Here is a 21,489-nt window from a genome sequence, read left to right as displayed (position 1 = left end):
GAACAACAATTTGTATCGATGATTTTATCAATTCTGAAATCTGAAGCTTGATAGTTCACAATAAACATTTGCTCATAAATGAAACAGTGTTTTTGTTGTAAATTATTTTCACAATTGTATAAATATAAATATTTATTATTGAAATTATACCATAGTTAATAATATAATCAGGTCAATTACAAACTAGATCATATATTGTTATTGTTGTTATGATGATACAGTATATTAACAATAATCAAATTATTGAATACAGTTAGTATATTAGTTAATATTAATGATTATATTAATATGAATTAAGTTGTACCAACATCTAGCTTTTACAGCTTGAAGATCATTGTTTACTTTACTCGACAAACAACTATTCTCGCCTAGTTTTGATCACGCTCTGCTCCATCTCATCTCGATAATGATGCCTGCCATATCGCGCACTAGTATGTATGCGCGAACAGAGACTCATGTGGGGCAAAACAAAGATGAGTGTATTTTTTCCCGTTTTGATCACTCGTAACATTCCTTGAATTGAAAAATACGGATTTATTTGATCCATTATCCCATTTCTTTGAATGGGAGTGTTATTTGCAGGCTGAACAGGCTAACCGGATCCCTTCTCTGTTTGCTGCTGTGCAGTGTCAGTGTGTGTGTGGGGGGGGGGTCATGGTGTTAATGATGGAATCGCAATGCGAATACTTTATGTATTTCCCTGCCGTCCCCATCTCAGATCTGTCGGACCCGGCTAGATATCGCACGCTTCCGCGTCGCAGCCATCTCTATCTCGGGGAAACCGTGCGCTTTCTTCTGGTTTTGCGCTCTCAGAACGTCGCATCTGGTTCAGGATCCTCATCTTCCACTGGCACTGCGGCTGCTGTTGATGGCAGCAGCGGGACGGAGCATCACAACAGTCGCTCTTGGAGAGAGCTGGCCGACACTCTCTGCGCCGTGGCCAGCGTTTGCCCCGGCGACAACAGACAGCGAAGTCAGCCTTTGTATCATGACTACCACAGCAGCGGGGACGAGTGTGTGGAGGACACGGACGATGATGATGCTGCTGCGGATGTGGGCAGCGCAGGTAGAGGGGGCCCGAGGTTCCGGGGCTTCAGGGAATGCAAGCCGCTCCTCATTCACAACAGCTCGAGCAACGGCGTGAGGGAATTCCGCAAGGCTCCTGTGCAGGTGCTGTGGTGGACTGTAGATTTTCTAAGTACAGATAAAACTGAGTGTGCATTCAAATAGATTGAACGTTATCTTTATCAGCAAGGAAGTGTTGACATTTCCTGTGTTGTAAACTACTGTTTGCTTCAGATATGTGTGTTAAAGGCTGGAAAACATGCAGAACATAATGCTTTAAAAATATATCTAATAGCAGGTAGTCACACTGTTTCAAAATGGCTAAAGGGATAGTTCACCCAAAAATGATTTTTTCGTTTTCTCATTTTCTCACCCTCATGCCATCCCATGTATGACTTTCTTTCTTAGGCTGAACACAAATTAAGATTTTTAGAATATTTCAGCTCTATAGGTCCATACAATGCAAGTGAATGGTGGCCAGAACTTTGAAGTCCCAAAAAAACTATAAAGGCAGCATAAAAGTAATCCATATGACTCCAGTGGTTAAATCCATTTCTTTAAAAGTGTTATGATATTTGTGAGTGAGAAACAGATTAATATTGAAGTCCTTTTTTTTTTTTTTACTATAAATATCCACTTTCACCTTCTTTTGTTTTTGGCAATTCACATTCTTCATGCATATCGCCACCTACTGGGCAGGGAGGATAATTTATAGTAAAAAAAAGTTTTTTAAATATTGATTTGTTGGTTTCCCATCCACACATCATATTGTTTCTGAACTGAAGTTATTTATTTAACCACTGAAGTCTTATGGATTACTTTTATGCTGCCTTTATATGCTTTTTGAAACTTCTGAGTTCTGGCCACCGGTCACTTACATTTCTTGGACCTACAGAGCAGAGATATTCTTCTAAAAAACTTTTTTTGTATTCAGCAGAAGAATGAAAGTCATACACATCTGGGATGGCATGAGGGTAAATGATGAGTAAGTAAATGATGAGAGAATTTTCATTTTTGGGTGAACTGTCCCTTTACCTAATTCATCTGTCTGGTCAGCGTGCAAAATATTTTTGTAACAGATTGGAAATAACATCTATAGAAACAAATTTTTTTCAATGCAATCTTTCACATGGTTTTTAATAGTAATTTGAGTTGAGGACAAATTCTTCATACTTAACAAGTGTGTGACAGCACATCAAGGTACATTCGGTGATTTCAGAAATAATTCAGACCCCTAAATGTTTTCACATTTTGCTATGTTGCAGCCTTATGCTAATATGCTTCAAATACAACAACAACAACAAAAAAAAAAAAACAGATCAATCTACACTCCATACCCCATAATGACAAAGCAAAAACCAGATTTGGATTAACTTTTAAAATGTATCAAAAAGAAAAAACTGAAATATCACATTGAGATGAAAAATCTCATCTCATTTCTCTGGATCATATTTGAGATGTTTCTACACTTTGATTGGAGTCCATCAGTGGCAAATTAAATTGATTAGACATTATTTGGAAAGGCAAACACCTGTCTATATAAGGTCTCACAGCAGAAAATGCATATCAGAGCAAAAACCAAACCATGAGGTCAAATGAACTGCTTGCAGAGCTCAGAGACAGGATTGTGTTGAGGTACAGATCTGGGGAAGACTACAAAAAAAAGAAAAACAATCAGCTACATTGAAGGTTCCCAAGAGCACAGTGGCCTCCATAATTCTTAAATAGAAGAAGTTTGGAACAATAAGGACTCTTTCTTGAGCTGGACAACAGAGATCATGTGGGGAGAAACTTGCAGAAGGACAACCGTCAATGCAACACTCCACCAATCTGGGCTTTATAACAGAGGCTAGACGGAACCCTCTCCTCAGTGCAAGAGACATAAACAAGCACCTAAAGGACTCTCAGACTGTGAGAAATAAGATTCTCTTGTCTGATTAAATGAAGATTGAACTGTTTGGCCTCAATTCCAAGCATCATGTCTGGAGGAAACTGCTCATTACCTGCACCAATACCATCCCAACGGTGAAGCATGGTGGTGGTAGCATCATGCTGCGGGGTGTTTTTCAGTATCAGGGATTAGTCAAGGTTTTAGGAAAGCTTAATGCAGCAAAATACAAAGATCTCCTTAATGAAAACCTGGTCTAGTGTGCTCAGGACCTCAGCCTGGGCAAAAGGTTCACCTTCCAACAGGTCAATGACCCCAAGCACACAGCCAAGACAACACGAGTGGCTTGGGGACAACTTTGTGAATGTCCTTCAGTGGTGCAGCCAGAGCCCGGACTTTAACCCAATCGAACATCTCTGGAGAGACCTGAAAATGGCTGTCCACCGACGGTCCCCATCCAACCTGACAGAGCTTGAGAGGATCTGCTGACAACAATGACAGAAAATCTCCAAATCCAAGTGTGCAACGCTTGTTGGATCATAACTAAAAATATTTGAGGCTGTAACCACTGCCAAAGGTGCTTCAACTAAGTACTGAGTGGTCTGAATACTTTATAAATGCACTATATAGCAAATCAAGGTGATTAGTATACCAAACAGATTGCACAGATTAGGAAAGTACAACCCACAATGTGAAATAAGGGCTTAGTCTCCTGTTTGCTCTGCTTTCAGTCACACCCAGTAGTGCAAACCTTTTTTTAAATGTGCCTCTCTAGGGCTAGAAGCTGAAAAATTACAGATTCATGCAGTAGGGCAAGGTTGTGTAGCTAATGAAAATAATATACAGACCCTGTCTCACTTTGAAGTGTTTCTTTGACCCTTTTTGTTACTTAGTCTCCTGTGGATGAGCCAGTTGTTTTAAACGACGAGGTAATCTTTCCTCTGACTGTGTCTCTGGATAAACTCCCTGTCAACACTCTCAAAGTGAAGGTATGAGTAGTGTGTGTGTGTGTGTGTGTGTGTGTGTGTGTGTGTGTGTGTATGTTTACGCATACATTTATCCATGTGTATCAGTACCCTATACAGTATTTGATAAGGACAGTATGTCTTCTTTCATCACATACATTATTTGACACTCTTGTTTTTGGTGCACATAATGTTTCTGCTGACCTAGAGCTGTTTGTGTAAGGTTCTTATGCAAAGGATTATGTCTGTGAAGCAATCTAGATGAAAACAAACACCAGTGCACATGCAATGCCACATTACCTCACAATAAAGTGTGTTGCTGATTATACCAGATTGTATTGTGTACCTGAATGCAGATAATAGTGACTGTGTGGAAGCAAGAAGAGGGGAAAGCAGAGATCCAAGAACATGGCTACCTCAGCATCCTCCAACAGAAAAGCCCCTGCCAAACATTCCGCCAGGACTTGAACACCTTCAAAGCCCAGGGTGAGCTTTTGCTTCCATCAGCACAATACTGCACAATATTATTTTGGATTCAGCAGTACCTCAGGTAACTCAGACTGAATGGTTCCCTGTTGTCACTTTATCCTAGATTCTCCTTCCTTTCCTTATTTGTAATATCTTGTTTTGGTGTGTTCATGTAGTGTCATGTTTTTACTGTTGTATTTTATATTATTTCATGGATTTTTCTAGGCATTTTAAACCTTTTCATTTGTTCATTTTAGATATAGACTGTTTTTATTAAACTCTTTTTCTTTTTCTTTTGCTAACAGTCAGCACCACTCTTAATGTCCTGCCCCCTCCCACAGTGAAGTGCCAGCAAATGACTGTTTCAGGGAGACACTTAACCGTCCTGAAAGGTAATGTCTGCTCTTTCTTTTTTTTTTTTATCTCTGTATCTACTGTATATTGTTTACAAAGTGCATCTGTTTTAATCATTAAAGGGGTTATGTCATGCATTTTTGTTTACTTTATTATTTTCCTTGAGGTTCACTTATAATTTTAATAAATGTTTTTGCACAAAAATCAGTCATAATATAGTTTGGCATGACCTTTTTCCATGCTGTCTCAGGCCCTCAGTCTGAAGCTCTTGGTTTTCTGTGCTGTCCTTTTTAAGTCTTCAATGTACACTAACTGAGCACTTTATTAGGAACACCTTCAGTTAATTTTCACATAAACCATCCGAATGGGGAAAAAATGTGATCTCAGTGATTTCGACAATGGCATAATTGCTGGTGCCAGAGGGGCTGATTTGAGTATTTATGTAACTGTTGATCTCCTGGGATTTTCATGCATAACAGTCTCTAGAGTTTACTCAGAATGGTGCCACAAAACATCCAGTGAATGTCAGATTTGTGGACTGAAACACCTTGTTGATGAGAGAGGTCAACGAAGAATGTTCAGACTGGTTCGAACTGACAGAAAGTCTACGGAAACTCTGATAACCAGATTAGCATCTCAGCATGCACAACACATAGACCCTTGAGGGGGGATGCGCTACAACAGCAGAAGACCACATCGAGCACTTTATTAGGACCATAGTGTTATGATTGGCTAACATCTTTGAAGTTCAAACACCCCCCACCAACACTCGTGGGACTGTTTTTGCCAAGAATAAAAGAATAAAAACGTGCAAGCAATTTACAAAACCCCCTGAAAGCACTGGGGCCTGGGTAGCTCCGTGAATATTGACGCTGACTACAACCCTTGGAGTCGCGAGTTCGAATCCAGGGCTGCTGAGTGACTGCTGAGTCTCCTAAGCAACCAAATTGGCCTGGTTGCTTGGGAGAGTAGAGTCACACGCGGTGTCATGCACAGTAAGCCACGTGCTAAGATGCGTGGATTCACTGTCTCAGAAGCAAAGGCAACTAAGACTTGTCCTCCGCCACCAGGATTGAGTTGAGTAACCGTGCCACCACAAGGACCTACTAAGTAGTGGGAATTGGGCATTCCAAATTGGGGAGAAAAAGCGGATAAAAAAAAAAAAAAACATTCCCCTGAAAGCACTCAGTCCAGGAAGTAATTAATAACTATATGTCCTAATTTATGTGGAGTACGCTATCAAACTACTACAGTTGTTCCGACTGAAATAACAATCGAAAACTGAACAAAGTCGGCACACTGTTGCTCCCAAATACTTATATTATTAGGCATTCAAGATATGGTGATACGATAATGATATATATAAATACAGTCGACCGGGGTGTTCGCCTCCCATGTAATGCGGAATACGGGATGTTCGCCGGGTGGGGAGTCGCTCCACCTGTCGAACGGAGTAGGGATTGCCCTCGTTTTTTTTACATAAATAAATAAAGAATAATGCATGTACCGATGCATTCTTTCGGCCAAAATACATGTTGTACTACATCATTGTCTTTCTTTGCACTCCGTGCTATGTGTTCTTGCATAATACAATTATTTAATCTCAAAACAATATTTCATAAGAAATTGTGTATTTTTTTTGAGAAGTAACCATGTAATAAGCACAATCTGCTCCGTGTTGGAGTCCTGATCATAGTTTAGTTTGCGATTAAAACAGCTGACTATACAATTCCTTACATGTCAAACAGACACAAACAGAAACAAGAGTATTATTATTTGTTGGTCATTGACATTACTGTCGTGTCCAATGTAGTTAGCACTGGTCCATATTTCGATACAAGTTTCTTTGCAAAGTCTGAATCATAATAGTTCTCAAAAGTATCCTTAGAGAAATGTGCCAAACAAAACATATAAACCACATTGAATGATTGGATAAAAAATTACTTGCAGCCACTCTTTTCTAATATTGTCATCCTTCAAAAGGCTATGCATAGATGCTAAATTTCCACTGCCAGGAATGGCACAACCTTTTTGAATCTTCCTTGACATCGTTATCTCTTTGTTTGTTAAATAACTGATACAGCAGTGGTCCCTCTGGGTGTATAGTAATGGCCCTACCTGTCCAGATCTCATCACTGACTGACTGCACACCAGTGGGCAAACCAAAGAGGCAATGATGTAATAGGAGGCATTGATCTTTTGCTGTGGAAGTGGCCATGCATTAATGAAGTGATTTAGGGAAGTCGCGGAAATGGAGAACAAACCATTTTTGTAACTTGGTGTTAACAAATGCCCTTTTTGAATTAGGGAGTAAGTTTTGAGTTCTGAAACTTAAAGTATGTTTTTAATAAACTCTTAAATGTCAAAAGATCAAGGACATTTTGATTTCTTAATGAAATGACCCATTTAATGCAATTGTGATTCTCATTGTCCTGAAATCTTATTGTTTCAAAATACATTTGAAGTGGTCACAATATCTTTTTCATAGCTGTGTGTGGCTGTGTGTCTTCTTAATATGATATCGTTGGTATCTCACTGCCTAGTCTTCAAGGGAGGATGTATTTATTTGCTTGTGTTTTTGCAAGAATATATTTTCTCTAAGCTTGTCAGAATTGTATCATTGTGCCGTTTCATGCTAATAAACAGCAGCTTAACAACCACAAAACTTCTCAGAATTGCTACAGCGGTCAGTAGACTTTCGGTAGGTTTTTACCTTGCACTTTCTGTTTGAGCTTTGTGGCTTCCTGTGTCTTTACCTATCAGACGTTCTTTTTGTGCAAGTATGCATGAACATCTGATGCTTTCAGTGTTAAACAGGAGTTCTCAAGAGGAAGTGTGTGTTCGTGATGTCAGAATCCTCCCTAACTTCAATGCCTCATACTTACCAATGATGCCAGATGGCTCAGTTCTGCTGGTTGACAATGTTTGGTAAGATAAATATTTTTATGTAAGATATTACACATGTATTGATATTCCTCAAACATTCTCGTTACAGTTTGTTCTAAACCCCTACAGCTCAAAACACTTGCTACACCAACCCCATTCAATTTTTTTTTGTTGATGATGATTTCAGCCTTAGGTGTGCTATCTGTTTTATATTTTCGTCAACTTTTTACTTTTTAAGAAATTTATTTTTAAAGTTTGAAAATGTCCCTTTTGTTTTAAATTCATAGAATATCAAGTATTCAAACTGTAATAACAGTGATTTCATTGTAAGTTTTGCATACTAAATTCTGGTTGATCTTGTCTAACTTCAACATTTTTAACCATTTATTCTTGTGTGAAGGTGATTGAAAACAAGACACATGCTTAGTGTCATGACAACAGCAATGCTCTGATACGGTGTTTTATTTACACAGAACAAAACCCCAAAACCTAAGCTTCCCTAAATCTGTTCTGTTGCACCTTGCAAACACTGGTATTTCCTTAAATGCAAATCTAGTTGCTATTTGTGATGGCGAACAGGGGAAATAAAACCATGCATATATGTTACTGGAAGGGATATAAAATAGATAATTTGTTAAAAATAAATAATCTCTCTGCATGTTTAAAAATATCTTGGAGTTTTGCCCAAGTCAGATTCATCTGAGAGAGATCTGTTCATATTGATGCATTACATTAAATTACATTGCATTATAATATGTAATATACAAGGGAGTGGATTTACTGTACAGAGAATGGAGACTGCACTTGCAAGCAGTGAGCCAGGTATGGGAGAGATATGGGTTATGCTGCTGTATCTCGTTGCATCGTCCATCTCTTCATTTACTCACTGCAGTCTGAACCAGTCAAAAGCAAAACCACTCAAGAGAGACCTAGCATGTGCGCGAAAGAGACTGAACGGCAGCTAGAGAAAATAGTTTTGAGATTTTAAACTTCAGCAAATGAAACGTCAGCATTCAAGACCTTAAATATCTGTATTTAAAGTATCTAATAATGCATTGGCAAATTCCAATAAAGCTTGATATAAACTAAATCTGCCCATTTGATACTATTATTAAAAAAGTCCACTTGAAAACGTCAGGAGATTTTGCGCAACTTTTAATTACAGAATGTTAAATGATTTTATGGCATGTAAAAATATACTTTTATCAAAGATTTATACCTGTAAAATTTGTCTAATTTTACTCTATTGTAACAATGCTGATGCTTTTAATGATGTGATATACCCAAGTGCTGTTTATTATAAATCATGATAACCAGAAATCCTAACTATAAACGTGAATAAAAAAAAACATAAACAAGAACGACTCAACTATGGACTTGACATGAACAAAAAAACAAAGTTACATTAGCAATAGCTCACAAGAGACAATGGCAAACATGAGGGCTTAAATACACAAACGTGGGTAACAAGAAAACCAATGAACAGACAGAACTATAAACAAGATAACAAGATTATTAAACTAAACCAATGACAAACTAGTACTGATAACAAAGTAATCAAACAATTGACTAATGAAAACAAGATCACATGAGGGAACAGGAAATCACATGACATGACAACAGGAACTAGATTTTAAAAATAAAAGACATGAAAACAATATATACTCCTAATATATTTCTAATTATATATTATTGTTTGTTTTAATGTACCATATACCAGGATTAATCGTGATTTATCTCAGAAAACTGTTTAATGATTTAAATAAAAAAATAAAAAAACTGTTAAACTGATTTAATAAATTACATTGTTTTGTTGATTCTATTCTATTATATTGATGATTTACCCCTTTGTTTATTTGGTTTTCTTCAGTCATCAGTCAGGAGCGGTTGCTATGGCGTCATTTTATAGGATGGACAGTGAATCTAGCCATCTTCCCAGCTTGCTCAATGCTTTGGAAGAGCAGAACTTTCTCTTTCAATTGCAGCTCAGTAACCAGCCACAGGATGATTCAAGTGAGGTGGGCCATTATGACAGCTCGAATTATGTTGGACAATCTTGTGTGGTACACCCCAAAAAATTTATCACTAGGCCTTTACACATTTATCTTTTTTGTGTGTCTTTTTGGTGCAGGGATTGGAGGTGCCATTGGTTGCAGTCTTACAGTGGTCCACTTCTAAACTGCCCTTCACCAATTCTATTTACACTCACTATAGTCTCCCTAGCGTGAGGCTGGACCGGCCACGCTTCATCATGACTGCCAGCTGTCCCAGTGCCGTCAAGGCCCATGAGCATTTCCGGGTGCGATACACTCTACTCAACAACCTTCAGGACTTCCTTGCTGTCCGATTAGTCTGGACACCTGAAGGTGAGAAAGGGAAAAAAAGAGGTTGGGCGTGCATGGAGGATGTTTGAAGAAGGCCGAGAGAGATTTGTCGGATCCTGTTTAGCAGGAAGCAAGTGAAAAAGAAAAGGCCGAAATGAAAGGTCAGAGGACGTTGGGGAATGAGAAAATTGACAGTAAATTTAAAAGTGTTGTGTTAGTGGTTTAGAAAAACATATACATCATTCAGAGAGAAAAAGTACTAGAAGAGACTGCTCTTGAAATTATGGGAAGGACGAGATCAGGACACAACCAGGGCCAGATCTGAATCAACATCTCCCACATTAGCACCACAAAACAATGCACCTAGAGCATGTGTGTTAACCATTTTTACATTGCTGTCTATGTCCTTATAGTTTTTCAATTCTCCTCTGTCGTCTTCACAGGTCGAGCGCAGAAAGAGGACCCTGCAGTAAATGCAGTAGTGTGTCATTCTCCTCTCAGCAACCTAGGATACTGTCGGAAAGGCAGTACCATCTCCGTCAGTGTGGCTTTCCAGATACTCAGAGCAGGACTTTTTGAGGTGAAGAGATTTTGTATGTGTGTGGTCCTATGTGTGCATGTGAAAGGACTATTGCATTGCTCATAACCTCTTTCGATGAAGAGATAAACTTTGCCTCCAACAAATACCTTGAGTTCGGACTGAATTTGGGCTTGCTGGATCCACACACATAAATTCACGCGTTTCTACCATTCCTCTCTGTATTTCAGTTGAGTCAGCACATGAAGCTGAAGCTACAGTTCACAGCATCCGTATCCAACCCTCCCCCTGATGCCCGACCTTTGTCTCGCAAGAACAGTCCTTCCAGCCCAGCAGTCAGAGACATTCTGGACCGACATCAGGCCAGTCTTAGTCTGGGCCGCTCTCAGTCCTTCTCGCACCAGCAACCATCCAAATTCCACCTCACGAGGTATAGAGTTAAATGTGTGCATGTAGACACTGACATGATTGTCACTTGTCACTTTACCATTGACCTCTGCTGTTTTTATACTGAGCTAATTTTTATTTTTTATCCCCTTTACTAACCTACCCCAAAACCTAACTTTCAGAAATTCTTTTGCATTTTCAGATTTTCATTACATGACATTACATTGACATTACACACAGTGTTAATTATTTCAGGTTTTACTATCATCCAGGACATTTTGTCCCAATATAGGCCATACCTGATTTACACACTTTTACACTCTGTGTAAGAAAAATGTAAACATGCTCTCCTCGTGATTTAGGTTTGTAATTAGGATAACTACTAGCCAGTGGAAAACATAAACTTTCTCATAAAACTGTGTCTATGTGTTATCACAGGACAGGCAGTGTTATGGAGCGCAGGGCCATCACCCCTCCTGTGGGCTCTCCTGTTGGTCGTCCCCTATACCTCCCTCCAGACCGGAACATTCTTTCACTCGACAAAATTGCCAAGCGTGAGTGCAAGGTGCTCGTATTGGATTCACACACTTAAATACACACATGCAGAGGAGGTGGGAAATTATTGATCTTAGGTACATAATAATGTGTCATAGAGTATATTTAAAAAAAATGTTTAAATCCATGGACTTTAGGTTTTATTACAATATGTTTTTATGCTGTTGTCTTTTTACCTGGTTTCATTGTTTACATGCTGTACAGTATGGTTCTTTAAAATAATTTCAATGCTTTATGTGCAGCCACTGTTTTTGAATGAAAGGATGAAAAACATTCACATGCACATACAGTATGTCACAGGGTTTTTTTTTTTTGTGGCTTATCTGTAGGAAATTTCACTGGAGACATGAAGTTCTGAAACTTGTGTTGCTTAAAGATAAAATGGTGTATTCATGATTGTTTAAGAGGAGATGGGTAAATACCCCATTTTGAAAGCGTGTAATGAGCGATTAGTGTTTTCTTTTCTCTCCATATATGCTACTTAGTATTGGATAGATATTTTGGACATTTTACATTTCATTTGTCAACTCTGCCAAAATTCCCCTGCCCATTCTATCTTTTTGCATTCCAGTAATTTGCTTTACTTTGTGAAAGTGCTTTTATTATTTTGATAGTTTTTCTTAATTACTTTAAAGATTGTTTTCAAAGAAGCAGTTTTCAGTCATGTTTAAACTGAATTTTATTTGATCTGATGGTGAAGTATATCTGCATTATTCTGCCCTGCAGTGTAACTGCATGTCACCAATATTCACACTTCCTTTCTGAATAGTTGGTAGTGACTTGTTGGTAAATTTATATTTATATTATGTTTAAATTATTTCACTGTTATAAATTCCTCAAGCTGTGTTCAGCATTGTACAGCATTCCCATATGTTCTCACACAAACGTTTGAGGCCTTAGAGCTGGCAAATTAAGTCACTTCCAGTTCTTAATGGTGGACACTGTTTTATTTATGCTTCTTCTTTTATGACTAAGCAATATTCTGTGTATCACATTACTATAATAACATGACTGAGAGGCATGTTGCATCACATTCAGTGTTCTGCAGAATATATGATCATCAGATGTAGGATCATCTTTCTTTTGCCCCAGAATGACCTTTGCCATCTCCCACTAGATGTATAAACCGATTCCAGGTTAGCATCAGAGCAGATGCTATTTCTAAGGATTTCTATGCATTTACATTGACCATGCATGTTTTAGAGAGAGATGCATATCTACAACCCCTTTGGCTGTACTGGTAATCAATAATCAACTGACGTAACGCATCACCCCATCTTGCCATTTAATGGGTTTTTATTGATTTATTTGCATCAGTGTTACATATCTGTGCATTTTTGTGGAGTGTGAGTTTGTGGTCCTGCTATAAAACTACTGAAAAATCATTGGGACTGAAAAAAATGTGTAGAATATTGCACTTTGGTTTTATATTATTTTGAAATTTCTATTTGAGGTCCTTGTCAGCGGATACAGGATTTTGAATGTTTACATTTAAGACTAAAATGTTAGGAAAGACGTCTGTTATTCTGAGGAATCATAATAGACTGATCCATCTGACATCACAAAATGTTATGTCAAAACCATGTTGTGGAACAACAATATGTATGTATTATATTTTAATGTCAACAAAAGATGTATTTTAATTATCTAATTTAAACCATTTGCCTTACACAATCCATAACTGCATCCTAGCCAGCCTAGTTTATTTTTCAGACTACATGGCTTTAGAGGCATCAAAAGACTGCATTTCATTTGAAAAATGATGTTCAGTTTTGTGTAAGGTAAGCAATTTATTTGAAATGTTCTAACTTATTGTTTTTTTAGAAAAATAAATGTTCTGAAGACTTTTTGTGCGCTGCTGTTCAACACTGTTAATTGAGAACATTGGCATTAGTTTTCTTTCCTCTTGACAAGGCAAATCACAAACTGGCATATTTTGCATAATTGGCTGTGAAAAATCTGTTTGGCAGGGATGAGAAATGTCAGCTGCAACCATTGGATTTACTCCCAGTCTATAAATACACAGAGGTTAAAAGTTGCTCAAAAGTTTGTGAAACTGATAGCACTTGTGTTGTTCCCAGGTATAAGTCTGAGGCAATATATGTTGAGTATTGAGCGTTTGGACAGCATTGTGTATTGCCAAGAAGTGCAAAGATGTTCTTCTGGAGGGAAATCCTTTTGGCACTCCTTAGTCATTATGAAAGCTTGTAAAGCATGACAAATGTTACTCTTTTTTTTCTTTGAAGTGCTGCATTGTCTCTTTTTTGTTTTTATATGCCTTGAATTACATTTTAACACTTTTGTGAACATTTCAAACAGCATTGTTGGAAATGTTGGTTATTGAATTGTTGCACTCTTTATGAACAAGTTCAATAAATAAATCCATGGCATAAAATGTTTAAATTTTAATAAAATGATAAAAGCACAGAAAATGCTTTCAGTAGGAAAAAAAATCTCATTTATTTCACATAGGACACACACACACACACCGCGCGCGCACACGATAATTGCACTTGCTTCCCCAATCATAACACATTTCACCCCAAAAATTACAACAAAGTTTGCATTTAAGATTATGTTAATTATTAACAGAAATGTAGGATTTGCCAGTTACTGCACATATTCCACAAAGACACATTCAGAAGTCAATAAATATAAAAACATTTGAATTTTAGCAGATCAAAAAACAATTATTATTATTTTTTTTATATTTAAATTTGCATTTCACAATTTTGTAGCATTTAGCACGCTGTTCGGCTCCTGCTTTCTAACAACTTCTAGATTTTCATAGGGATGATCTGTGGACAAATTTAGAAATAGTATGAATATAGTTTAGAATAATGTGATGACTGTTAGTGCTAAATTAAAACATAGAAAAATAAAATAGATCAATTATTCAATAATCACATACCTGCTTTCAGCTCAAGTTTACTTGAATCATAACCAGAACTTTTGCGGCTGTTTAATAGAAATCAATAATTAGGATTCATAAGAATTAATCATGAATTACCTTAAAAACCTTTTCAAAGTTGTAATACGTTTCAAATGTGTGCTTAGCTTTAAACATTTTTAACATTATTGCAAGATCAACATTTTAAGTGTCTTACATCTGATCTAATTTTTTTTAAATGGGCTTTACCTGTGTTTCTTGCAAATGCACGCAATTGTTGTGACTATAAGGATGATGCCAAGGGGCACAAATACTCCAATCAAAATAATACTTGTTTCATCTATAAAACAGCAAGCAGTAAAAACTGTTATTACATAACATTTGCATACATTTGTATTTCCTAATAATTAAACAACTTTTTTCCTAATAAGTATACATGTGTAGTTACATTAAGAGTGGTAAACTTAATTGATTATTGCAATGTAATTACATTATTAATTTGAGCATAAAATATAATATTCAATAGAATTAAATTAGGCCAAATACTTCAGTTAAACAGATAAAGACACTGCTTTTGATGAACATGTCTTCAGTGAATATTATTACAATGATATACTATGGCTATACTAAATGTACCTGAATCCTATTCAGGGTGTTTTACACAATGTACTGTCAAAATAGTTTATTCACAATTACTTGCCTAAGCCTTTTGGAGGGGAGGGGATTTTCAAAATATCACAGTTTTTGCCCTCAAAGTCCTGGACACAAGTGCAGGCATACCCAGAACCATTTGATGTCTCCACACAGGTACCTTCATTTAGACAGGGTGAGCTCAAACATGGACTCACTGAGAGAGAGAGAGAGAGAGAGAGAGAGAGAGAGAGAGAGAGAGAGAGAGAGAGAGAGAGAGAGAGAGAGAGAGAGAGAGAGAGAGAGAGAGAGAGAGAGAGAGAGAGAGAGATTTGATCTGAACTTAAATATCAGTGCATTACTCATCTGAAACACCTGTTCACTTTTATTTGGAACAACCCTTGAACTACTATCTCCTTCCTGTAATGCCCTTCAAAGGTGCAAAAATACCATCTGGAATTCGGCAGTTGTCAGACAGTAAACAGTATCAATGTTGCTTCGCAACAAAAATAGTGATCAGTTATGGGTGCTGCACAGTAATACAAAGAGTAGCTTGGTGAAGAGATCATAACCGCTTTATCATGAATAAAGCACGGCTATTGACCAATCAGCATACTTTCCAATTTAACTAATTAACATGAAATATTTTCAATAATATGGTTTTAATATAATAACAGCGTGAGTAATCGTGATCAAGGAAGGACTCACTTTTATAGCAGTCACGTTTGGTGTCAAACACCGTACAAATATCTGTTTCTCCACAGCTCCTCGGTTGGCAAACAGCACCAGTGATGGTACATATACAACTCTGTGAGCAATCATCAGTCACAAACATCTCCTTTAGCTGTGTGGAAGCATATATAGAAAGATGATCAGCTAGTACAATATATTTTTACATCTTGGTTTTAAAATCATTTTACATAACTTCTAACAAGTGTCGCAACCACCAACCCCAACATATTGTCTAAACTTAATTATATTTGCCCTCCCCCCAACCCAAATTCTGAAAATGTGGTTGAATCCTTGCTTTTAACCTTTCTTTTTAGTATCGTACATGCATTAAAATGCCTACCGTATAGTAACGACCCAGGTAAGTGCATCCACATTGGTTGAAAGGCACACAATCATTGTCACTCAGAGCAAAGCCTGGGGCGCATTGGCATCCCTCCACACATTCAGTCTGCTCACACTCTGAGGGAGCTGCCAAGTCTGCACAGGATGCTGGGCATGGTGTCATACAGGTTGAATAGGTGCTGTTGGCCACACATTCCAGAACTGAAGGACGGACACACACACACACACACACACACACACACACACACACACACACACACACACACACACACACACACACACACACACACACACAGACAGTCAGGATTGAAACCAAAAATCACATTCAATTATAAGAAATATGCACTCTTAATGCCTATATAATTTTAGGAAACAATTTGGAAGGTTTCTGTCTCTTTGTGCATAATATAAGATACATTATCTGCATTTTGTGGACCAGCCAATGATCCCCATAAGGCAAATTGCTTAATATACAAACAAACATACTAAATTGCTCAATAAAAAAAATTTAATAAATGTACTTGATTGACAACCTCAGAGCACATGGTAGGTCTGTTTTTAAAGGTTTATAAGTCATGGTTCAAAATCAATATAATGGGATTTTTTGTTCAGGAACCCAACTGGTGCGCTCTATAGAAGTCAATAAAATGTCCTCACCATAATATAAAAACAAAGACACATTTACACACACACACACACACACACACACACACACACACACACACACACACACACACACAAACATATATATGTGTTTGTGTGTGTGTTTTATAGTTAGAAACTGGGAGAAATGTATGCTATTTGTGTGCATAATGTGTGAATTTGTCTGTCATACCACAATCCATCTGTTGTCTCCACTGCCCAAGTTTGACACCCACTTCTTGGCAAGCCTGAGCATAGACAGCATAGTTTTCACAGCGCAGAACTAAACTGCCCTGCTCTGCACACAGGTCAAACACACAGTCCCTGCAAAGCACATATACACATTGGTCATGAAGGACTGTTCATCTATACCAACATGCACATTACACAATATCTCAGTCAGTCACTTTTTACATTCACATGTTCTCATTCATTCACACCCACTCCCCACTTACATTATTCTTCTCTTTCTATCATTATCAGACAGTTATATCAGATGTGTTCTCAGGAGATTGACGCATACTTGTTTTCACACAAGCACATAAACACACACACACACACACACACACACACACACGCACACACACACATTACTCACTCTTGGAACTCGTCTGGAGAAATCTTAGCATGGCAGGTGGCAAAAGGACCTGCAGGGTCACTTAGAGCTCCACACTGGTAATTCCCATTCAGCTCAGCCAGCTGAGCATCAGTACAGCCTGTCGTCGCAAAGCCTGAATCTGGAACTTCCTCTACTTCACGTCTATTAATAGATGAGTATTAGTCTAGTAGTAGTAAACCATTTAATGTTATTATCTAATGGTGGTGTGCAAACACTTCATAAAACTGAAGGAAATGTAATAAGTTTGTAAGTTAATGGAGGCATATGGCTAAACCACATGACAATTATCATTCCAGTATATTCATAAATGTATAAATGACCCAAGTTCAGCCATGAAACTCTGTGGTTCTCGAGCTTGTATCTGTAAGGCCAATCGGCTCACTCACATGTGACATGTTAAGAAGGCAACTAAGCTTGCATGGTGTAAGCTGATTGGTGCTTTGACATATAATGGGGTAGCCAATCATCTTGCATCTATCTCCTTACATAAAATTTAAATGACTCAGTTTTGCAGTCAAGTCAGTTTCACTGCAGCACACTTTGAGAGATTTTCTCTCTAAAAATGCTATTTGCTCAGGTGGTTTGCTGGGGTTTTTCAGCTTGCAACTTAAGATCTGCTTTTGGCCATGGCACATACAAGCGCAACTTTAACAAGGGAAGCCGTAGGCAAATCTGGCTGCTACACAGTTGCTTTTAGGACATTAGATTAAATTCCACACATAGCTGGTCTAAATCACTAGTTAAATAAACTCTTGGTTTTCCTGGTTCAGGTATACATTATGAGTTAGGTCACTAGCCGTTTAAGCCCTTCGGCCAAGAAGCCCGAGGTACAATGTATTTAATTAATTAGCATTATGCCATTTGGCCTGTGACCATAGGCACACGTTGCTAGCATACACTCGGTGCATGTGACTCTTCGGGGCAGCAGCAGTACACAAGTCTTGCCTATAGATCTGCTTTGTTGGAGAGTTGTTTTTTGTTTTTGTGTTATTAGTCTTGTGCAGACTTTTCTGCTTTGTTGGGGGACTCTTTGTAATGTATATTTGTGCAGCAGCATGTTCATACATGTTAGATGCAGCATGTCTTGTGTTTTGTCTAATTGTGAAGTGTATTCTATGGATTTTCTAGCAATAGCAAGTCTTCGTACTTTTCTGTAGCAGCATTGTAGCAGATCTAGTTCTCCAAGACCAATGTTTGACATTAACATGCCAAATCTTTCAGAGAGTTCTCATGACTGAACCTTCATAACAGATAACGGGAGTCTCCCTTACTTGTGCAGGTGCACCATTTTTGGTAGGGATGCACCACGAACACCCGCTCCATCTTTGTAATTTACTCTCCAGCTGTCTCCAAATTCTTTGAGGTTGCGGGTAATCGTGCCATCTGGTTTTATGTACTCATTATTGGAGCGTCCATCATAATTACCACACAGACCAAGCACACGAGATTTATATACACTGGGCAGAGTCACCACTTCAGGAGATGGGGAGAGAGAGAGAGTTTTTGATTATATACTTGTCCTTAGAAATATGCAACACATGAAAGCTTGGCATGACATTAATTGACAGCTGCACCATATAGTTTGGCCAAGTGCAAAATGCTCTCTGTTTTAATTTCTCTGGTGCTAATATTTAATTTGTGAGGTGCATTTTTTCACCTGCTTGGGTGTTGCCATCAAAACGCACTGAAAGGCCAAAGTCTGTTGAGAGCATTACAAAGCGAGACTTCATTTTTATAGTAACTCCTTTTATAGGACTGTAGGGTGGAGAAATTCTCTCGCCATTGACCTAATCGAAGAAAACAATGCAAAAAAGACTCAGCCTACAGACTACAATATATAGGGACTGTATTTCAAAGCACAGTTGTCATGTTTATTCTGTTGGTTCCTGTTTTTCATGTCTCTTATTTTGGAAAGTTCATGTCATGTTTTGTTCCTGTTTCCTTGTCATGTGATCTTCCTGTTTCCCTCCATGTTCAAGTGTCTTGTTTTCATTTGTTCATTGTTTGATTACTTTGTTATCAGTTCTAGTTTGGTTTTAGTTTATTGTTTAGAGTTCTGTTTGTTCATTGGCTTATGTTTCCCCATGTCCATGTATTTAAGCCCTCATGTTTGCCATTGTCTCTTGTCTAGTATTGACGTATGTATATGTAGCCATGTTTAAGTCAAGCCATGTTTAGGTTTAGTTTAGTTCATGTGTTGAGTTAGAGTTTTCACAACTGTAAATAAACTGCACTTGGGTTCTTCAATTCACGGCATCGTCTTTGTCATTGCCATTGCCAGCTACAAGTGTTACAACAGTGCATATTGGTCCCAATTGAACCACACACAATTTATCTTTGAAAACATGTGGAATCTCCATCATAAACTGTTAAAGCCCTAATAATTTCTGTGCTGCAAATGATGTTCAATTTGCAGAGTTAAGTTATCTGATACAGACATTCCACTATATTGTGTATTGCCCAAAAAATACATGAATCCATATTATAGCAGTGATTTTAAAGTCATGTCCCATGACTCTCTCACCAGCACTTTCTTCTTCTGTAGAATGTGGACACTGATGCCATACACATCCACGTAGACATCATGCAAGAGAGACGCGTGGCTGAAAATTCCTTGACGTTGATTTTTGCCGCGGACAATGAAAGGGGTAAGGGAACTGGGCAGATTGTTGCCTTGGGTTAACACATAGGTATAGAGTCCTTGGTAGTGGTGATTGTATTTGTCAAAGGTGCGATAGTGAGGATCCCCTGCAATATTGCAGTCATCAAATTCTATGAGAAGTAAAATTAAGAAGTTAGCAGTCATTACTGAAATTTGACCTTTGGTCATGAAAGATTCCATAATGTAGCTGTACTTACTTTTTCAGATCAGTATTCAAATAATACATTAGAGAATGAATTGAATGTAAACTAAGAAATAGACTTAGTTTACATACATTGACAAAGCTAAAATGCAAAACATATAGGTAGATCTTTCAGTACTTTCAGATCATAAAAAGTAATTTTCAACTTTTGCTCACTGTGATGGCCTGATTCAGGTAATTTTCTCTTATTTGGAATATTTCACATTGCAAAATTTTCCTGAACTCACGCTCCACTTTGCAGTGACGGTCTCCATCCTTGTCAAGAGCACAGATTGAGCTGTCGTCACATTCGAAAGGCTTACAAGATAGCACTCCTCCAAGGCTGCAGCTGCACTTCTGGTCACAGCGGTCTGTTATCCATGAATCTCCCACCTGAAATACATGACTGCCATTATTGTAACATTTAATTATCTTTCTGGCACTTTATTTCAAGTATCATTTAATGCCTTTGAGCATTATTAATTTACACAGGGAATAATTTCAGTTATGAGCTGTGTTTAAAGTGTAGTTTTTTAGCTTTCAAAGAAAGTAGATAGATTTGAGAGGTCTAGGTATTTCTGTCAACTATCATGTTGTTCTCGCAAACGTTTCTTTAAGTTGAGGAAAACGGTAACATATTATCAGTTGTTTTGTTGAGATCTCCAACGTTTACTCACATCATGATACTCTCCATTGTGGTCAACACATCCGCAGCTTGAGAGGGGAACACACTTGCCGTCACTTAACACGAAACCTGCATCGCACTGACAGCCCTCTATACAGCTGTTGGGTGGCAATGGGCAGAATATGGGGAAGAGGTCAGCACAAGTGGGAGGACATGGCACTGTGCAGTCAGAGAAGTGGCTGTTGGGATGGCATGGGTGAGCTGGAGATATACAAAGAAAGGAGCTATGATGCATTGTATGTGAATTACAAAGTTTAAGAGGCCATTTCTATGAAAAATTATGCATTAGCATTCATTAACATTTTAATTATTATTAAATTATGATAAGCCTTAATGTTATCTTGGAAAAGTGTGGTGATGCACAGATATGTACATCTGTAGTTCTGAACTGGTTTGTTTAAGGATCCAGATTTGATATCAAGTGGCGACCCAACACTGTAAAATAAATGTTATCGTACAAATGTACTAAACATTTACATTAACTCCATAGGCCAACCAACATGCAAAATTGTTAACATGGCATAGGCTGAATAGGAAAACTGCCAATTTTGTAAAAGCTAAACAACAGCAAAAGTGTGATTTACCAGCCTAACATATGGAACAAACTTTGCATTAGTCATATTACTAAATGACTTATTAATTTATAGCAAAATATTGTAAACATTGATTGGACACA

The 21,489-nt window shown here is 37.8% G+C and overlaps 2 protein-coding genes across 2 annotated transcripts in view; one reads left to right on the top strand and one right to left on the bottom strand.

Moving 5' to 3' along the window:
* The first annotated feature begins 436 nt into the window (after nt 1-436).
* Nucleotides 437-13,865, top strand: LOC127660869 (trafficking protein particle complex subunit 14-like). Its single transcript, XM_052151322.1, has 10 exons — nt 437-1,170; nt 3,847-3,942; nt 4,275-4,404; nt 4,692-4,778; nt 7,548-7,668; nt 9,497-9,644; nt 9,758-9,992; nt 10,394-10,530; nt 10,719-10,918; nt 11,314-13,865. The coding sequence occupies exons 1-10, from the start codon at nt 655-657 to the stop codon at nt 11,465-11,467; spliced, it is 1,824 nt and encodes a 607-aa protein (XP_052007282.1). The 5' UTR covers nt 437-654; the 3' UTR covers nt 11,468-13,865.
* A 289-nt stretch (nt 13,866-14,154) lies between these two features.
* Nucleotides 14,155-21,489, bottom strand: part of LOC127655150 (IgGFc-binding protein-like) — a 69,444-nt gene continuing 62,109 nt past the window's right edge. Inside the window, 13 exon segments of the mRNA XM_052142797.1 lie at nt 14,155-14,228; nt 14,342-14,388; nt 14,570-14,660; nt 15,021-15,167; nt 15,659-15,794; nt 16,023-16,225; nt 16,860-16,990; nt 17,265-17,426; nt 18,557-18,758; nt 18,943-19,072; nt 19,810-20,057; nt 20,377-20,521; nt 20,806-21,014. Coding sequence (XP_051998757.1) covers nt 14,155-14,228; nt 14,342-14,388; nt 14,570-14,660; nt 15,021-15,167; nt 15,659-15,794; nt 16,023-16,225; nt 16,860-16,990; nt 17,265-17,426; nt 18,557-18,758; nt 18,943-19,072; nt 19,810-20,057; nt 20,377-20,521; nt 20,806-21,014 — 1,925 coding nt within the window.

This window comes from Xyrauchen texanus, chromosome 2 (genome assembly GCF_025860055.1).
Source record: "Xyrauchen texanus isolate HMW12.3.18 chromosome 2, RBS_HiC_50CHRs, whole genome shotgun sequence".
NCBI lineage: Eukaryota > Metazoa > Chordata > Actinopteri > Cypriniformes > Catostomidae > Xyrauchen > Xyrauchen texanus.
Note: the sequence above shows the minus strand (reverse complement) of the source record. Positions and strands in the feature narration are given on the sequence as shown.

Excerpts from the sequence above, each read along its gene's own strand:
- LOC127660869 (XM_052151322.1), top strand. The coding sequence starts at position 655 with ATGGTGTTAATGATGGAATCGCAATGCGAATACTTTATGTATTTCCCT. Across the intron at positions 4,405-4,691 it reads GAACACCTTCAAAGCCCAGG|TCAGCACCACTCTTAATGTC; the intron begins GTGAGCTTTTGC and ends TTTTGCTAACAG. Across the intron at positions 10,919-11,313 it reads TCCAAATTCCACCTCACGAG|GACAGGCAGTGTTATGGAGC; the intron begins GTATAGAGTTAA and ends GTGTTATCACAG.